Source organism: Fukomys damarensis, unplaced genomic scaffold (assembly GCF_012274545.1).
Source record: "Fukomys damarensis isolate Sample0158 unplaced genomic scaffold, DMR_v1.0_HiC HiC_scaffold_9, whole genome shotgun sequence".
In the NCBI taxonomy this organism is placed as follows: domain Eukaryota; kingdom Metazoa; phylum Chordata; class Mammalia; order Rodentia; family Bathyergidae; genus Fukomys; species Fukomys damarensis.
In genome coordinates, this window is record NW_022900921.1 from 34,108,711 (window position 1) to 34,127,020 (window position 18,310).

The 18,310-nt window shown below is 36.6% G+C and overlaps 1 protein-coding gene across 1 annotated transcript in view; it reads left to right on the top strand.

Annotated features, from left to right (window-relative positions):
- The first annotated feature begins 286 nt into the window (after positions 1-286).
- The window catches only part of Ap3s1 (adaptor related protein complex 3 subunit sigma 1), a 61,060-nt gene continuing 43,036 nt past the window's right edge, over positions 287-18,310 (top strand). The window contains exons 1-2 of the mRNA XM_033761478.1: positions 287-371; positions 1,071-1,162. Of these exons, the coding sequence (XP_033617369.1) occupies positions 287-371; positions 1,071-1,162 (177 nt within the window). The remainder of the gene's footprint in view (positions 372-1,070; positions 1,163-18,310) is intronic.

Sequence of the window (18,310 nt, forward strand, 5' to 3'; positions counted from 1 at the left end):
CTCCCCGCTCCCCGGGCGGCTTTCGGGGTCTCCTGTCACGGTGTGAGGGCGACGACCCCCGGGCTTTACCTCGGCTGTGAGCTGTGGTTGGCTGACTGGACCTGTGATGCTACACCTGAAAGTTACGACTTCGGCTTCCGGTTTGTCATTAGTATTTTACGTACGGGAATTTGCTTTAATTTTTAGTTTTCCTTCTATTTGTAAAGAATAGCGGTATTTGTAAAAACTCTTTTAGAGCTGTAGATATCTTTTGATATTGTTAAGTGCAGGCGGTTTTGTAGTAGTAATGGTTGAAAAAGGGTTACAGACTTACATGCTTATCCGAGGGCAGAATTCGCCACCAGGTAAAATACGAAATTGGGCTCTCAATGGTAGGATTAATTTGCAGTATAAGTATTTTGTTGGATTAAGGCATTTTGCTTAAGCCAGAAATATACTTTCAATGTTGAAATTGTGCCAGGACTAACACTTTTATGCAGTTAAAGTCCAGATGGAAATCATTACTATCACTAAAAATTAAATGTGAAAATGTCAGTTTGCTTAAAATGATTATGCAGTCTGTGGAGGTGTTGCTTGAAATGCAAAGTCTTGAACCTATTCTTTATTTCCTTACATAGTTTTGCTTTTCCTGGTGATAAAGAATTTTTCCCCTAGGGCCGTGTGGTTTTAATTTATTATAACCTACATTCTAATGCTCTTTTTAAAAATTCTATACAAATTTTAAATATGGAATAAAATTCTACTTGATCATTTTGAATGGGAAAAAATGCCATTAATTTTATTACTCATTTCCTTACCATGTTACTAGCCTTTGTTGGCAAAATCTTCCACTTAATTATTTTACCAGTGCTATCCATTTGCAGTGTAGAAAAAGCGTGCTTCAACAGTGAAATTGAATTCAAAAGTTTACTTCTGTATCTAAATTTATAAGTTAAATATTATTCTAAACAGTAGGTTCTTTGGCTAATCCATGATAAGTGTAACTACCCCTGTAGTGTAGAGTATAGCTGTCTATTGAAATACGGATTTAATTTGAAAATTTAGGACTACAACTTTCTTTTGTCTGGTAGTGGGAGGAAGAATACCCTTTACCTCCACTCAGCAGGTACCAGTGAAGTTAATGTTGGAAAAGGCAGTTCTGGTAGCAGGGGGAACTCTGCTGGTAATGTTGGCTGTTTCATGAGTAGCAGTGCTGCTTGGGTTATGGATCTAGAAGGTATGAAAAGATCTATATATAGAAGTGAGATGCCAGAAGCTGTTTCTGTATATTAATCTTTATAAATTGGGATTTTGCGAAGAGTATATTTAGTTTTGTCTTTCGGGAATAACAAGACAATTTACATATTCACTCCCCCCTCTAGATTGTAGCCTATCAGTCTGCTTACAGATATTTGCTTCCTGCCTGTTATGTTTAGGCAATGGAAATGATCAAATAGATCTACCTCTTTCTCTTGGGGGTGGAGGTAGACACAGCCAGTAAAAAGTATTGTAGACTTCGTAACATGCCAGCTAACAATAAATGCTATGAAAAATAAAGCCAGGAAAGGTGGTAGGGAGTGTGAGGAGAGCTATGTTTGTCGTGTGAGATAGCCAGTGAAGTTCTCACTAAGAAGACTAGAGATGAAAGCGATTAAGCCAGTTTTGAAAAAAATATGGGGAAAGACCATTCCAGGCAGAAGCAGCAGCAAATGCAAAGGCCCAGAGAAGAGGGTGCCTGTTTGAGGAACTAACTAGCATGGGATGAGCAGACGGTGTCGGGAAAAGCTGTAGTACATTTGATTCTCACTGCCTGAAATGTCTTCTTTCATTGCCACCTGTCCAAATCTGACACGTTGCTGTAGGCCAGTGGAGGTAAACCTGTGGCCTGAGCATTGCAACAGACCCTCAGAGGCCTCTAGGTGGGCACTTGAGACACCTTGGCCGAGCATTGCCCCAGCATTCAGGTTTAATTGCAGCATTGGCATTTTGGAATAAATAAGTGGGTTTTGGGTTGCAGTTTGGGCATTTGATCTCTAAAAGTTCACTATCCCTAGTCTAGGCTCAGCTCAAATTTTAGTTAAGCATTTACTGAAGTAGTTTATCTTGCTGCAAGACTCATCTTTTTAATAGGATTTTCTCATAATCCTTATGATGGAAGGCTATTATTCTGTCCCATTGCCTATAATTCCTTGGAGCTTCTTCAGTCCTATCAAATCCTTGAAGGAAGGTATCAGGTATATTTATATCACCCTCAGCAGGCAACACTGACTCTTGAATGTGGAAAATTCTTACTGGATCTTTGCTAAATTAGGTCATTTAGAATCTAGCTTGGGATAGAGTTTGGATTGGAATTCCTAAATGTCCTGATTCTTAAAATTTAGTCCTTTATTAACCAGCAATTTTAGGAGTCCATGGTTTCAGCACAGAAGTAATGGTGGGTTAGCTATTACTTCAGTTTTTAACTTCAAAGTACAGTGGTGTCTCAGTTCACAAATTTAATTTGTTCTACAATTTTGGAGACGATGGCCATGTTTGAGTTTGTGTGGAAAAAGTGGCTGGGGTTGTGTTTGTTACCAACACAGAGTTTGCAAACAAAAACAAAATTTTGCCAAACACTTCTATTTGCAAACCAAACATTCATAAACCAATGTACCACTGTATGTATTCAGACATACAAGCTTAAATATTTTGTGATGTCTTTTTTTTTTAGTTTTTTCTTTAGTCATAAAAAATTGTATATACATTCATAAATATGTGTATGGATATGGAAAAATGCAAAATTTCTGAACTATAAAGTACACGTGTTTTCTTTCATTTGTTACAAACTGAATCTGATAGAGTTGTCAACCAAATGCAAGTCTTAAAAGGAATGCTGATTGCTCCTTTTTAATTTTTTTAAAATTAGTGTTATTGGTACATTTAAGGTATATAGTATAATGACATTCATCATTGGAAATTTGTACCTTTACATAATCCATCTTGGTTCTTATTTTTTCCCCATTCCCCTGCCTTCCCTTCAACCCCTCTACCCCTCCCTATCTACAAAGACTTTGTTTTCCTTTTTTCTTTTTCTTAATTCCATTCCCTTTTTTCTTTTCCCCTACAACTCCCAGTTCCCCTTACCCTTTGCACCTTTTCTTCTTAATTCACATTATCTGTTATACCTTTTAGTCCTTATTTATCCTTTCAGTTTCTCACACTAGAGAAACTATTTGATATTTACACCTTTGTCCTATTTATTTCACTTAAGATTATTACCTCAGTGTGCATCGATTTAGCTAAAAATGTCTCTAGTTTCCCATTCTTTATGGCTGAATAGTACTCCATTTTATATATTAAAAAAAAAACTCACATTTTCTTTATCCAATCTCCTATTGATTGGTAATTGAGCTGCTTCCAAGTTTTAGCTATCACAAATTGTGCTGCTATGAACATGGATGCACATGTATCACTGCATTATGATTCTTTTAATTCTTTGGGGAAGATACCCAGCAGGGGCATAGCTGGGTCACAAATGGGGCCTATAATACTAGTTTGTTGAGGTGTCTCCATATTGATTTCCACAGTTGTTGCACCAGTCTACACTCCCACCAGCAGAGAAGCAATGCTCTACCTAACCTCTCTTCCAGCCAGTTTAGTGTTTCTGTTTTAACATTTAGATCTTTAGTGCATTTCAATTCTAGTTTAGTGCATGGTGAGAGATATAGGTCATTTCAATCTTTGGCAAGTTGAAACCCAATTTTCCCAGCACTGTTTATTAAAGAGGTGATTTTTCCTCCAAGGAGGGTGTTTGGCTCCTTTATCAAAGATGAGGTGGCTGAGTGTGCCTGGAGATGTTTCTGCATCTTCTGATCTGTTCCACTGATCCTCGGGTCTGTTTCTCTGCCAGTACCATGCTGTTTTTATCACAGTAGCTTTGTAGTATAGTTTCAAGTTGGGCATTGTGATACCTCCTACCTTGTCTTCTTTGCTTGGAATTGCTTTTGCTATTCTAGGTTTCTTCTTGTTCCAAATGAATTATTGGATTGTTTTCTCAAGGTCCATGAAGTATGCTGCTGGAATTTCATTTGGGATTGCACTGAATCTCTATAGCAGTTTTGGAAGTATGGCCATTTTTCACTATGTTGATTCTTCCTACCCAGGAGCAAGGGATGTTTTTCCATTTTCTGATACCCTCTTCAATCTCTTTTTTCAGAGTGGTATGGTTTTCAAAGTAGAGGACTTTGATTTCTTGAATATCATGTCCTCTGCAAATAATGACAATTTAAATTCTTTGTTTCCTATCTTTATTCCTTTTATTTCTTTCTCTTGTTTAATTGCTATGGCTAATGTTTCCAAAACTATGTTGAATAGGAGTGGTGATAGTGGACGTTGTTGTCTTGTTCCTGATTTTATTGTGAAGGATTTGAGTTTTTAACCATTTAGTATGATTCTGGCTGTTGGTTTTTCATAGATGGCTTTTACAGATTGAGGTAGAGACCGTCTATTCCAATATTTTGGGTGATTTTTATCATAAATGCATGTTGGATTTTGTCAAATGCTTTTTGTGCATCTATTGAGATGATCATGTGGTTTTTGTCCTTGTCTCTATTAATATGGTGTATTACATTTATTGATTTGCGTATGTTGAACCATCCCTGCCTCCCTGGGATGATTCCCACTCGGTCAGGGTGTACGATCTTCTTGATGATCTTCTGCATTCTATTTGCCAGTATCTTATTAAGGGTTTTCTCCTCTATGTTTGTTAGTGAGACTGGCCTATAGTTCTCTTTTTCGGTTGGGTCTTTCTCTGTTTTGGGGATCAAGGTGATGCTTGTTTCCAGGAATGAATTTGGGAGTATTGCTTCTCTTTCTACTTCATTGAAGAGTTTTAAACAGTAGTGGCAATTTCTATTTATTTATTTTTTATTTCTATTTTATTTTTTAATTAATTTTTTAATTTAAATGTCTTGTAGAATTTAGCAGTGAAGCCATCAGGACCCAGGCTTTTTTAGTTGGTAAGTTTTTAATTATGTCTTATATTTCATTGATTGATATTTGGATTGTTTAGAATTTTGAGGCCATCTTTGTTCAACTTTGGTGATTCATATGTATGTATGAATACGTCCATTACGTCTGTATTTTCCATCTTATTGGCATATAGATTTTTGAACTAGGTATTGAGGATCCTCTGGATTTCTGCTGGGTCCATTGAAATTTCAACCTTTTCATTCCTAATTGCATGTATTTGGGCCTTTTCTTTCCTTTTTTTTTTTTTTTTTTTTTTTTTTTTAATGTGGGTTCTGTGGTTAAAATTTTTTTTTTTAATAAGGTTGGCTAAGGGTTTGTTAATTTTGTTCTTTCAAAGAACCAACTTCTGGCTTCATTGATTTTTTTTTTTTATTGTTCTCTTAGTCTCTATTGCATTGATTTCTGCCCTGATCTTTATAATTTTCTCCCCGTTATGATCTTTGGGTTTGTCCCATTCTTCTTTTTCTAGAATCTTGAGGTTCAGCATCAGGTTGTTTAACTGAGCTCACTCTGTTTTCCTAATATTAGTATTCACTGCTATGAATTTCCCTCAAAACTGCTTTCATTGTGTCCCACAAATTCCAATATGTTGTATTGTTATAGTTATTTAATCGTAGGAATTCTCTGATTTCTTCTTTAGTTTCCTCTGTGACCCATTGGTTATTCAGAAGTGTGGTGTTCAATTTCTGTGTGTTATTCGGTTTCCATGTGTTTATGAAATTTTTGCAGTTTCTTTTGCTATCGATCTTTAATTTCATTGCACTACGGTTTGATAATATAGAGGAGATAATTTCAATTCCTTTGTACTTACCTAAGCATGTTCTATGTGCGCGTATGTAGAGTATTTTGGAGAAAATCCATGTACAGCTGAAAAAAATGTGTATTCTGATTTTGTGTGGTGGAACACTCTGTAAACATGTTAAGTTCATTTGCTCAAGAGTTTGAGTTGTAGCCTTTCATTATTTTTTTCTGATTGATCTATTTGTGACAGTGGGGTATTGAGCTCCCCCACTACTATTGTATTAGTGCTTGCATGATTTTTCATGTCCATAAGTATTTGTTTTATATAGCATACTAGTGTTTGGTGCGTATATATTAATGATTTTTATCTCTTCCTTTTGGATTGTTCCCTTTACAAGGATGTAGTGTCCTCCTTTGTCTCTGTTAATCAGTGTTGGTTTAAAATCCACTTAATCTGCAAAGAGAATAGCCACTCCTGTTGTTTTTTTTTTTTTCCTATTGCATAGAGTATTGTTTTCTACCCTTTTACTTTCAGTTTATGAGTTTCTTTTTCAATTAAGTTTGTTGTTTTGTATGCAGCATATTGTTGGATTTTGCTTCTTGACCCAATCTGCCAGTCTATTTCTTTTGATTGGTGAATTGAAACTATTAACATTGATGGTTATAACTGATACGTATTGACTTATCCTTGTCATGACTTTGTGTTTTTGTTGTATTCTTCCTCTTTGTGTTTAATTTCTTGTTGTGCCTGATAGATTCATTCTGCTGGTCTTCCTGGGGTTGTGATCGGTTGTCCTTTCCTAGGATATTTTTAAAAATTTTTTTGGAGTGCTGTTTTGTTATTCATGAAATTCCCTTGATGTTCTTTGTCATGAAGGTATCTTATTTTTCCATCAATTTTGAAAGATAGTTTTGTGGGGTACATCAGTCTGGGTTGGAGGTGGTTTTCCTTTAGTGCTTGAAATACATCACTTCACATTCTTCCTGCCTTGTGGGTTTGTGTTGAGAAGTCTGCTGTGCTTCTGATGGGCTTTCCTTTGTATGTGATTTGTTTCTTTTCTCTAAATGCTTGTAGAGTTTTGTCCTTCTGTTGGGCCTATTATATGTTAACTATTATATGACTATGTGTGGATTTAAAAAAAAATACGAATAGTTGAAGTCCTAAAACCCTCAATTATCTCTATGTCCGGTTCTTTCCCCCATTTGGAAAGTTTTTTGCCATTACTTCTGTGAACAGTTTTTTTATGTTATCTGTACTCTCCTGTTTCTTGACTCTGATCAGTCTTCTATTCTTTGCATTGTGTAGCAGCTGCTGGATTGATTTCTTATGGCCCCTTGATATTTTTAAGAAATTTTTCTTTTCCCATTCACTAATTGTAACCCTATATTCTATATCTGAAATTCTCTCCTCACATTGGCTTGTTCTGATGTGTAACCTTTCAGTGGAGTTTTTAATGTCCTGGAAATCTGTTTGCCTCTGTTTTATGGATTCTATTGTTTCCTGTGTTGGAATTCCATTGTGTTTCTGAGTTCCTCCATTTTTTTTTAATCTGTGTCCACTCTGGATTTATTAATCATGTTGTGCACTATGGGCACAATCTCTGCTGTTGTGTAAGAAATTATTTCTGATTTCATTTTTTCCAGGGCCTCTTTTGTTGCTAGTTCAGGTAGTCCAGGTGGTTGAGTATCATGTTGTTCCATGTTGTTTCCCTTTGGGGTCTCCTTAGTTGATCTGGAAGTCTGGTTTTGAGACTTTGAAATGTCTTCTCATTTCAACAGATGCAGCCTGTTGTACCTTTGTTGAAGTGACTTTTTGGTCACCCAGTGGTCTTCAATTCTCAGAAAGCCATTGGGCAGCCTTTACTCTGCTGCTCACAAGTGCACCGATTCCTGGGTTTATAGAATGATGGCCTTCTGGATCCCTGAGCTGTCCTGCTGTCTGGATGGGCTTTTGGCTAGGGCCTGTGCACACTTGGGATGGTATCTAGGTGTGCTTTTCGCTGGGGACCCGATGTAGCTGTTGTCTGGGATGGGGGGCTGTGTACCCCTTTTCCTGTTGTCTGTGTAGTCTTCTGGATAGCATCTCCACGCACTTAATAATGGTATCCTGGTGAGCCTTTGGCTATTGCTTGTGCATCTGTATAGTTGTTTTCCATGTGTGGCCTGGTATGGCGGGTCTCTGGCTGAAGCTTGTGTGCCTGTGCAGCTCTCTTCTAGGCGGGCATGTGGCTTGGGAATATGTGCCTGTACTCCTGGTCTGGGCTGGGCCCTAGCTGGGATCCACCTACAGCTGCACCACTGTGGTTCACACAGCTGATCCCTGGGATCTGTGCACACTTATGGATGGTATAGAGGGCCTCTGGTTGCCCTTTTTAATTTTTTGAAAAATTTAACAAAAATCTAAGTATTGAATATATCTAGTTTTCAGTTCTTTTTTAAAAAAGCCTTAAGAGGGCTGGGGATTTAGCTCATTGGTGCTGCTGCCTGCCTTGCAAGTGCAAGGACCTGAGTTTGATTACCAAAAAGTAAACAAACAAAAAAATAAATAAAAAGCCTTAACAAAGACACATCTATGTTTAGTGATTGTTTTTTAATGACTATTGACATATTGTGTCAGATAGAATAAATTTATTTCTGTGGTCAAAGTGTAATTATGAGTATTAACATGTTATGTATTGACATAAAGTTTTTATATTTTTTGTTAAGAAAATTCCAGATGAGTGTTTTCTTTCAATACTGCCTAGAATGCTTTTGGCTATATAGAGATTTATATTACTTGACTGAAATGCTTAAAAAGAAGTATGTATTAATAGGAAGTGCAGAGGAGTAGACAGATTCCAAAATTATTTGATTTAGGACATCATTGACGATCATCATAAATCCAGTTTTTTTTTTCCTCTTTATTCTTTGTGAAATTCCTGTTAGCCAAAGGCTTATTTTTCACTTTGTTAGTTCAACCCAGAAAGATCAAGTGCTCTGTCTCTGCAGTTGTGGAATTTGTCCCTTTTTCCCCTTTAGTCTAGATATGTCTATCCAAGACTGATACTAGCTGATCTTAACCAGGATCAACCTTGGAGCTGAAGATGATCGTGGAAACACAAAGTTAGTAATGTAGAAAGATGATAGAAAGGATTGGATATTGGGTTGGTAAACCAAGGATCCACTATTCTCTTTTTTAAAAATGAAAAAAATATATATTGTTAATAAGGAAGAAGCAATGAAATTTGTCACTGTTTACATTTATAATGTTGTATATGTTTTATATATGAGTACATTGTGAAATCTAGCTAACATAGTCATTACCGTTATTCCCTATTTAGCTTTGCCTTTTTCTTTTCAGTAGATAATATTTTTCTTTTTTGTAATTTTACATTGCTTTTGAGGTTGTTAATATCAGCAACAGTTCTTCAAAGAATATAGTCTGGGACATAACACAGTAAGTAGTTTTAGTTCAGAGTACTGTATTCCTTATATAAAAAGATCATTGAAAAATTCAAATTCCTGATATGGTCAGTTTTTATATTTGTTGTTTTTGAAGCTTTGCTTTTTAAAAAATTGAGATTTAATTTGTTGATAAGTAATAAAGGAGATAAAGCCTTCTAAGTTACTATGATGGGGGTATCTAGTTACTTTCTCATTGCTGAGACAGTACCTGACTCTCACAATTCATAGGAGGAAAGGTTTATTTTGGTTTACAGTTTGTAGATATTTCAGTCTGTAGTTGGTTGGCTCAAAGGCAGGGTGGCAGAGGAGAAAGACTTCATGGTGTAGTAGGAAGAAATACAATGGCACTAGGGGAATATGAAAGATATATACATAAATACATACATATGTGCCCTTCCAGCTCATGCCCACAGTGATCTACCTCTTCCCTCCAGGCTTCGCCATCCAAAATCACACCCAGCTGTAAACCCATCAGTGGACTGATCCATTGTTCACACACCCGTGATCCAGTTACCCACTCATAAGGCTTTGAGGGCGCCTAGATATAAGCCCTAACAGAGGAAAATGTTATACATACTATAGGTTATTTCTTGGTCTTTCTAAACAGAGGAAAAGGTCATGGCTAGGTTGACTATATATTATGTTCTTTAGCTGTGTGACTAATTTTAAATTGTTTCTTTTAAAATTTAACAACTGTTTCGAACAATTTTTAGAAAGTAGTGAAGTATTAAGATTACTAAGACCATCCTTATTTCTACCACACAGATCCGCATTAACATTTAATGTATTTTCTTCTCTTTCCAGAATTTTTCAATCAAGAAAGTACACCTTCTAGACATTAATAATTCAAAGAGTAACCAGGCCTGGTTACACTCACCTGAATTCTCAGCACTGTGAAGGCTGAGGTAGGGAGGAGGATCATCATAAGGTTCAGGCTAGCTTGGGCTACAAAGTGATTCAGGGCCAGCAAAAACCTGCTTTAACACACACATACCTGCACACACACAATGCATGCATGAAAGCTGGTAGGAGGTTTATGAAACATTTGTGGCTTTAAGATAATTACGTTAATGGCCCAATTTATATATATTTGTTGTTTTAAAACAAAATTTAACTTATATATGTAACTAGACTATATCAGGGTTTTCTTTTTCCAAAAGATACCCTTGCAAAATTTTGTTGGGAAGTCAGTTTATTCTTGTCTTTAGTACTTGAAACCTTCATATTTGTGTATTACAAATTTCTTTACAGCTTCTGATGATCTGATACAATTTTGAGTGTAAACTATCTAGAGCTCAGTACCTTTCTGCTTCTTGCTAAATAACAGTCTTACTTTAGGATAAATTACACATGTTCTCTCCTCACCCATTCTGCCTGGTCAGCCTTCCCCAACTCTAGTATAGGTAAACTTTCTTTACTGGAATATCTAGGAACTCTTAGAAGGGTATTATACTGTGTGAGGAGTAAAGGGCAATTCTAACAGTGTTAAAACCCTGGGTAGAAGTACTGCTAGATTTAGGCTACTGAAAGAAGTGGCCACTCTGGAAACTTTCTGACCTATAGCTTCAGTGCCCTCTACTCTCTTTCCCTGGCCCTGTTCTTTCCAAGTATTTACTTGTTTATAGGGCCTTGTTAGGCCTTGTATCTAGATTCACCATCCCCTCCCGGCAAGCCTCATGCAGTCTTATTTATGTAGGGCTTTTCAGAGGTGTGTGATGCTTAAAGACATGATGTTGGGATTAAGGATGTGATACCGGGATTAAGGGTGCCCCACCCTCTGTGTGGATAGCACTGCCCAAAGGGCAGGTAGCCTGGATGAAATATAAAGGGACAGGAAGAAGGCAAGTTGCTGCTGCTGTTTCTGCTGCTGCTTTACTTGCTGGCTTCTTCCTACCCTGCCATGCATTGGAGTGTTTCTCTTCTGTGATACCCCTCTGCCATGCCACCCTGCCTTGGAGCCAGCCCATTATAGACTGAAATCTCTACAAACTGTGAGCCAAATAAACTTTTCCTCCTTTAACTTTGGTTGTCGGGTGTGGACTGTTTCAGCAGGGAGAAAAACCACTAAAACAGGCCCTGTTGTAAGTGATAATAGGGTGATAAGACACTATCCAGCGAGTTTTTGTATAGGAGATAGGTAATAACTTATGTAAGACTGTGATTGGCCTATGAAGAGAATGAAATCTGGGCACTGTGATGCTTACTTATAATCTCAGACACTTGGGAGTCTGACACAGGAGGACTGTACTTATGAGACCAGCCCAAGCAACTTAGTGAGACCCTGTCTCAAAATAAAACAAAACAAAACAAAAAAATAATTGAAAAGGGCTAGAGATGTATTTCAGTGGGAGACTGCTCACTTTATATATGTGAGGATCTAGATTCAATCCCAGTACAAAGTTAGGGGTAGTGAAATGTGGAGTAATGAGTGAGAGGTGGGTGCTTATATTTTAGAATCATCTGGGAAATCCTCTTTGGACCTGAAGATAGGTCAGGGAAAAAGACATCTTCCTCCATAACCACCACAAGAAAATATACTTCCACAAGAAAATATTTTTTTCATGAAACATATATGTATTTTGTACTGAAGAATGCCTCTTTCAGAAAAGGTGGTGATTCTCTTCTCAGTTATTTTCTCTGCCCAGTTATCATTAGATTCTAGTGAGATAGTGCTGGTCCAAAAAAATGAAGGTAAAAATGAATATTTTACTTCTGAGCAGCCTCTGCCAAAAGCCTCATGCTGTCTTTTTCTGAAGGTAACTAAATCTGGAATGTTTGATGCTAGGATTAAGGGCGTGTGATTACTAAACCACTACATGTGAGTGACTGGTTTGGCACCTCCCTAATCCCCAGTAGTCTGAATAAGGAGCAGAAAGACACTGTTAATGTATCTCTTGTTGCTTTTGCTATCTTCTACTGTCATAACTGTTTCTCCTCCGTGATGCCCCTCTGTTATCTCACTGGAGCTCTTCGGGGTATAATAGCCCTTACTGTAAGCATCTCTTTCTTAATTCACCCTGCTAAACCCACTTTACCTGAAATAAGAATTCTGAGTAGGCAATAGGACTACCTGAGTGAGGCTTTTATTAGAATCTGTTCTGTTAGCACAGGGGGATGATAGTACACTGATGGGAGCACACCTGGATTGACCTCAAGAGTGTGAGGGAATGCTGCCTACATATAGAGAAGTCCCATACAGTTTCCTGCATTTTGCATACCTATTGTGAAACTTCTGATATAGTATCAGAAGGGACAGAGTCACTTGAAGGGGTTATAGGGTGGAGTCATCTGGGATATGTCCTTATTTTAAGCCTGTTGCAGCCACAATAAAAATATCTTCTGAAACAGCTTTGCAAAGCCTGTCCTCCTCTGACATAGTAATAGCCCAGGGAACTGTGGAAGAAGTAGCTGCTCGATTGACAACTCATGCCATTTCCAGGCTGAAGTTGACTGCTGCTTTTAAAAAGTCTTCAAGAAAGGTGGCAGTTTTAATCACGGTTCATTAATTTTTGAAGATTTGCGGATAACAGCAGGGCTCTGCTCTGAACCCCTTTTTGCCCTCTTAGGCATAGTACTCCAGCTGCTCCTCAGAGTTGGCTACAGAGGCCTGCAGCAGGGGAGGGTCCTTGCACTCTGGACTCATCTGTGGCTCCTGTCATGTTTACATGAGTGAGCTACAGTAGCCGTTGCCAAGGCAAATACAGAGGTGACAGGAAGATACTAGTACCTCCCCCATCACCCTTGGGGAAGCAAGGGAGAAGGGGAAGAGGGACTGTCAGTGGGATCACTGCATTTGATTGTCAGAGTGAAAAGGGAGGGTCTTGACCTTTCAGTCTCAACCATATTTTTTTTTTCATTTTTTCCCCATTAAGTTTATTGGTACATTTAAAGCAAACAATACAGTTGCATTTATTATTGGGATCTTGTACCTTTATATGAAATGTCTTGGTTCTTATTTTTCCCCATACCCCTGTCCTTCCTTCACCCCCTTCACCTTCCCTATTTACAAAGACTTTGTTTCCATTTTTTCCTTTTTTCACATTTTTTTCTTTTCCCTTATTTCCTTTCCCCTCCCCTTCCCTCTTCCCCTTTAGCCATTTTTTCCTATTTCAGCACTATCAATTATACCATTTGAACCTTATTTACACTTTCAGTTTTTCACACCAGAGAAACTATTTGGTATTTACTCAAGTGTGTCCTATTTGTTTCACTTAAAAGTATGGCCTCAATGTGCATCCATTTAGCTATAAATGTCTGAAGTTTATCACTCTTTATGGCTGAGTAGTATTCCATTTTATAGAAAAACCACATCTTTTTTATCCAATCTCCAGTTGATGTGCATTTGGGTTGTTTCCAAGTTTTAGCTATTACAAACTGTGCCGCTATAAACATGGGTGCACATATATCACTGAGATTCCACCTTACCCCAGAAAGAATGGCTGCTATCAAGAAATCAACCAGTAACAAATGCTGGCAGGGTTGTGGGGAGAAAGGAACCCTGCTCCACCGCTGGTGAGAGTTCAGACTGATGCCACCACTGTGGAAATCAATATGGAGATACCTCAAGTAACTAAGATTAGAGATCCCATTTGACCGAGCTCTCCCTCTGCTGGTTCTTTCCAAAAGAATTAAAAGAATCAAACCATAACATTTTTTTTTACAGTAGCTGGACTGTTGTATATAAATACTCAACAGTAATGCATAGCATTCTAGTTTCTCCACATCCTTGGCAGTACTTGTTATTGTCTGGTTTTTGGTAATAGTAATTCTAATGGTGGTATCTCATTGTGCTTTTCATTTACATTTCATGTGTTTATTGGTCTTTTCTGTATCTGGAAGAAGTGTTTATTCAGCTCCTTTGCCCATTTTTCGATCCAGTGTTTTGTTTTTTGTTGTTGTTGAGTTGTAAGAGTTCTTTGAGTATCAGTCTTTTACCAGATGCGTGATTTGCAATTATTTTTTCTGTCTATTGTGTGCCTTTTTCTCTCTGTTGATAGTGTCCTTCAGTACACAGATGTTTTTAATTTTGGTAAATTCCAAATTATCTGATTTTTCTTTTGTCACTTTCGTGGCTACATGACACAGCTTTTATTTTGAGTAAGATTTCTTTATGAAGATTTGGAAAATACTTGTAAAACTTGGTACCTGATAATAACTGAATATCTATATCTAAATTAATAATAGTTTTTTTGTTACTGCTACTTGCTGCTATTTTGGATTTCCTATAAGAATGATTATGTAGTCCGTGGACTATATATCGTCTAGATTATTCTCAAGTACTTTTTGGTTCCTCAAAATAACCTCTTTTATTTTTCTAAGTACTCTGGTGTTTAAATTTTGTGGACTGTATTTTGGAATGAACTTCTTTCTTATTACAATATACACGGTCTTCTAGGATTTCCAGAGAAAAGTTTTATAGGGAGACTTTATAGCAGAAAGTGAAACTATAAGACTTGCCCTGACGTCTTTACTTCATTAATAATTAGGTAACCTTTAAAAAAACTTAATGAAGATATAATTTATATACCATAAAATCAATTCATTTAGAATATACAGTTGAGAGTTTTTAAAAAATAATATATTATGCTTATGTGACCATTAGCACAATCTAAGTTCAGAACATTTTCATCAAATCACGTAAAACTAAGTACAGTTACCATTTATACACCCAGTCCCTGGCAACTGTTAATCTATTTTATGGCTCTAAAGATTCGTCTATTCTGGACATTCTGTATAAGCAGAATTATAAAATTCAGTCTTTTTTTTACTAGTTTGTTAATCTAGCGTGATGTTTTGCGTGATGTTTTAGAAAGATTGTTGTGACATATAGATTATTCCTTTTTATGGCTCAATAATACTCCATACTCCATTATATGGGTAATATACCGTGCTTTGTTTTCCATTTATCAGTTGATCGTCATTTGGGCTTTTTCTCCTTTTTGGCTACTACAGATAATGTTGCTGTGATCATTCAGGGACCAATTTTTATCTGAACATATATCCTTATTTCTCATGTGTACATATCTAGGAATATAATTGCTCAGTCATTTGGTAATTCTGTGGTTAATTGTGTGAAGAATTGTCAGACTATATTCCAAAACAGCTGTACTATTTTACATTCCTACCAGTAACTATGAGGGTTCGAGTTTGTCCACATCTTCACCAAATCTTATTACTGTTCATCATTTTGATTGAAGCCATCAATGTAGGTTTCAATTGGTATCTCCCTGTGATTTTGTTTTGTTTTTTTGAGACAGTGCTGGGATTACAGGAGTGCACCACCACTCCTGGCATCTCCCTGTGATTTTGTTATGTATTTTTCTAATGGAAAATATATTGATAGGTATTTTTGTAACAGTTGTCTTCATTCTTCTAGAGTGCTAGGCATAGGCTACATTGTTGATGTCACTTGAAGCATAGTGGCTTTGAATTTTTATGTTATCCAATTAATTTTTTTTTTTTTTGCTTATGCTTTTGGTGTTTTATTTTAAAAAGCTGCTGCCGGGGATTTAGCTCAGCAGTTCCACTGTCTGCCTTGCAAGCGCAAGGACCGGAGTTCAATTCCTGGTACCAAAAAAAAAAAAGGTGCCTGAACTAGGCTTATAAACATTTGTACTTGTATTTTCTTCTAAGAATGTAGTAGTTTTAGATCTTATATTTAGGTCTGCAATCCATTTTGAATTATATTTGTATAATTCAAGTACACTATAATTTTATTCTTTTGCATGTGGATATCCAAGTGTTCCGGTCCAGTTGTTGAACATTTTTTTGCCGTTAAATTGTGTTAGTACTTTACCTTAATCCTGCCAAACCCCACCTCCCTCAGATCTCCCTCACTTCCCCCACCGCCTACCGAATTTTATCTTGTTCTTGGAGTTCTTGGACCTTCCAGCTGCCACCATGATTCAGACTTTATTTCAAATTCTGTCACCTTTTCTATTTTTTATTAAATAAGGTAGTTGCCACTGAAACTGGGAAACAGTATGGTACATAATGGTTTAGGGCAGTGATGGCAAACCTTTTAGAGACTGAGGGCCCACACTGCAACCCAAAACCTACTTACTTATTGGAAAGTGCCAACACTGCAATTAAACCTGAATATTGAGGTTTTAGTTTAGAAAGAACTCATACATTAACATCTTTTGTCTTAAAAGGAAAACGTAGTAACACACAGCCACTGGTTTAGGGTATTAATAGCAGCTGCCATTTATTTAGCACTTTCTTTGTTATGCTAAGCAGTTTTGTACATTGTAAGAGAAAATACTGGAGGTGTGATTTTTGTGTTTCTTTGTTTGGTGGAACTGGGGATTAAACCTATGCAAGTATGCTGCTACTGAACTACATCCCTAGCCCTGTTTAAAGTTTTGGGAGTATTATCTTACAAAGTGGCCCAGACTAGCTTTGAATCTGTAGAGTTGTCTTGAATTTGCAGTTCTGTCTCAGACTCCAGAGTAACTTGTATTGCAGGCCTCTGCTGCCACTAGTGGTTTAGAAGGTTCTTCTCTGAAGAAATTTAATGAAGCCAGGGGCCTTGGTGTTACCATTGACTTCCATAATCCCAGCTGCTCTGTGAAGTGGGGGTGACTGAGATAAGAGTTAAGTTTGAAGCCATCCTGGGTAACCCAGAGAAACCCAGTCTAAAAAATAAAAAGAAATAGCTAATAAAGTTTCTATAGTAATGCTTTGGTCCCTCCTTCTTTAGGATTTGAGAACAGTCTTATCCTGATTGCTGGTTCCTTTTATATTTATGGTAAAGGGGGACCTGCACGGATACACTAAGTCACCAGCCAGATTTCTTACTTGGTAGGAACAAAAAACAAAACAAAAAAGCATGTATTGAATTTTCTTTGAGGTCTTTTTCATAATTCCTAAATGTTGAAATGCTCTGAAGCTTAGTCCTTAGACTTCTTTTGTTCCCTTTAATAAATCAACATGTAGTAATTATTCTTCATGCATTCCCTTGTTTTGCTGATTTCATGCTTTCATCCAAATTTTTCCTTCTGCCTCAAAGGTCATGTAACTTCACACTCCCCATTGTCTCTGAATTTTTTAATAATCTATTTTTAAAGCCCTTTCTAGCTGTTGCTTTCTTGAAAGATGATAATCTTGCTGCTCAAAATCATTGTTCCTCTTTGACTTCTTATAGTATATTGTTTATATTTCTCTTAAGTCAGAGATTGTCCTCTAACTTTAATTATAAAGGTCTTTCTATTTTGAAATGTAAAAAGCCAAGATATTCAACATTAAATAAACTTTAAAATAATTACATTTGTTTTTTTTAATGTTGTCATAAACTTTCTTTTCCCCATTAAGTTTATTGGTACATTTAAGGTAAACAATACAGTTACATTCATCATTGGGATCTTGTACCTTTACATGATGTATCTTGGTTCTTATTTTTTCCCCACTCCCCTGCTCTCCCTTCACCCCTTTCATCGTTCCCTATTTACAGTCATAAACTTTCTTTCATCTTGATAATCTGTATTCTCATATCTAATGAATTAATGAATGATGAGGTTAATAACATTTACTGTCTGTTTAGAGAGTTTTTTATTTTAAAGTACCTTTTTATGACTTATGCCTAAGGACAAAAAAGGAATACAGGAAAACAAAACTATTAGTAGGTTTTTAAATTTTGAATGTATATTTTTGTTTTGCTTTAAGAAGTATTTAAAATAATAAAATATTGCTGGTATGTAACTCCACTGTCTTTTGACTGATGCAATCTAGGGGTTGTGACCAACAGAAATACATTTCTTAACTTGTGTTACGAAAACATAATGTTAGGAAAGATGATCAGCCTAAAGTGAGCTTCAGGCTTCCGTATGAAAGCTATGAAATTAAATTGATTATTAAAGAAAGGGAAATAGTTGAATTTCAGCAGAGATTTTATTTATCTAAGCTTAGACTTTATAAGTTTATATTTCAGGGCATTCTTTCTTATATTGATTTTCATTTTTTATTTTTTTTTCTTTTTATTGGGTTTATTGGTACAATCTAGGTATACAATACAATTACATTCATCATTGGGATTCTGTACCTTTACATAATAGGTCTTGATTCTCATTTTTTCCCCTTGTCCCTGTGCTCTCTTCACCCTTCACCCTCCCCCTTTACGAACACTTCATTTCCATTT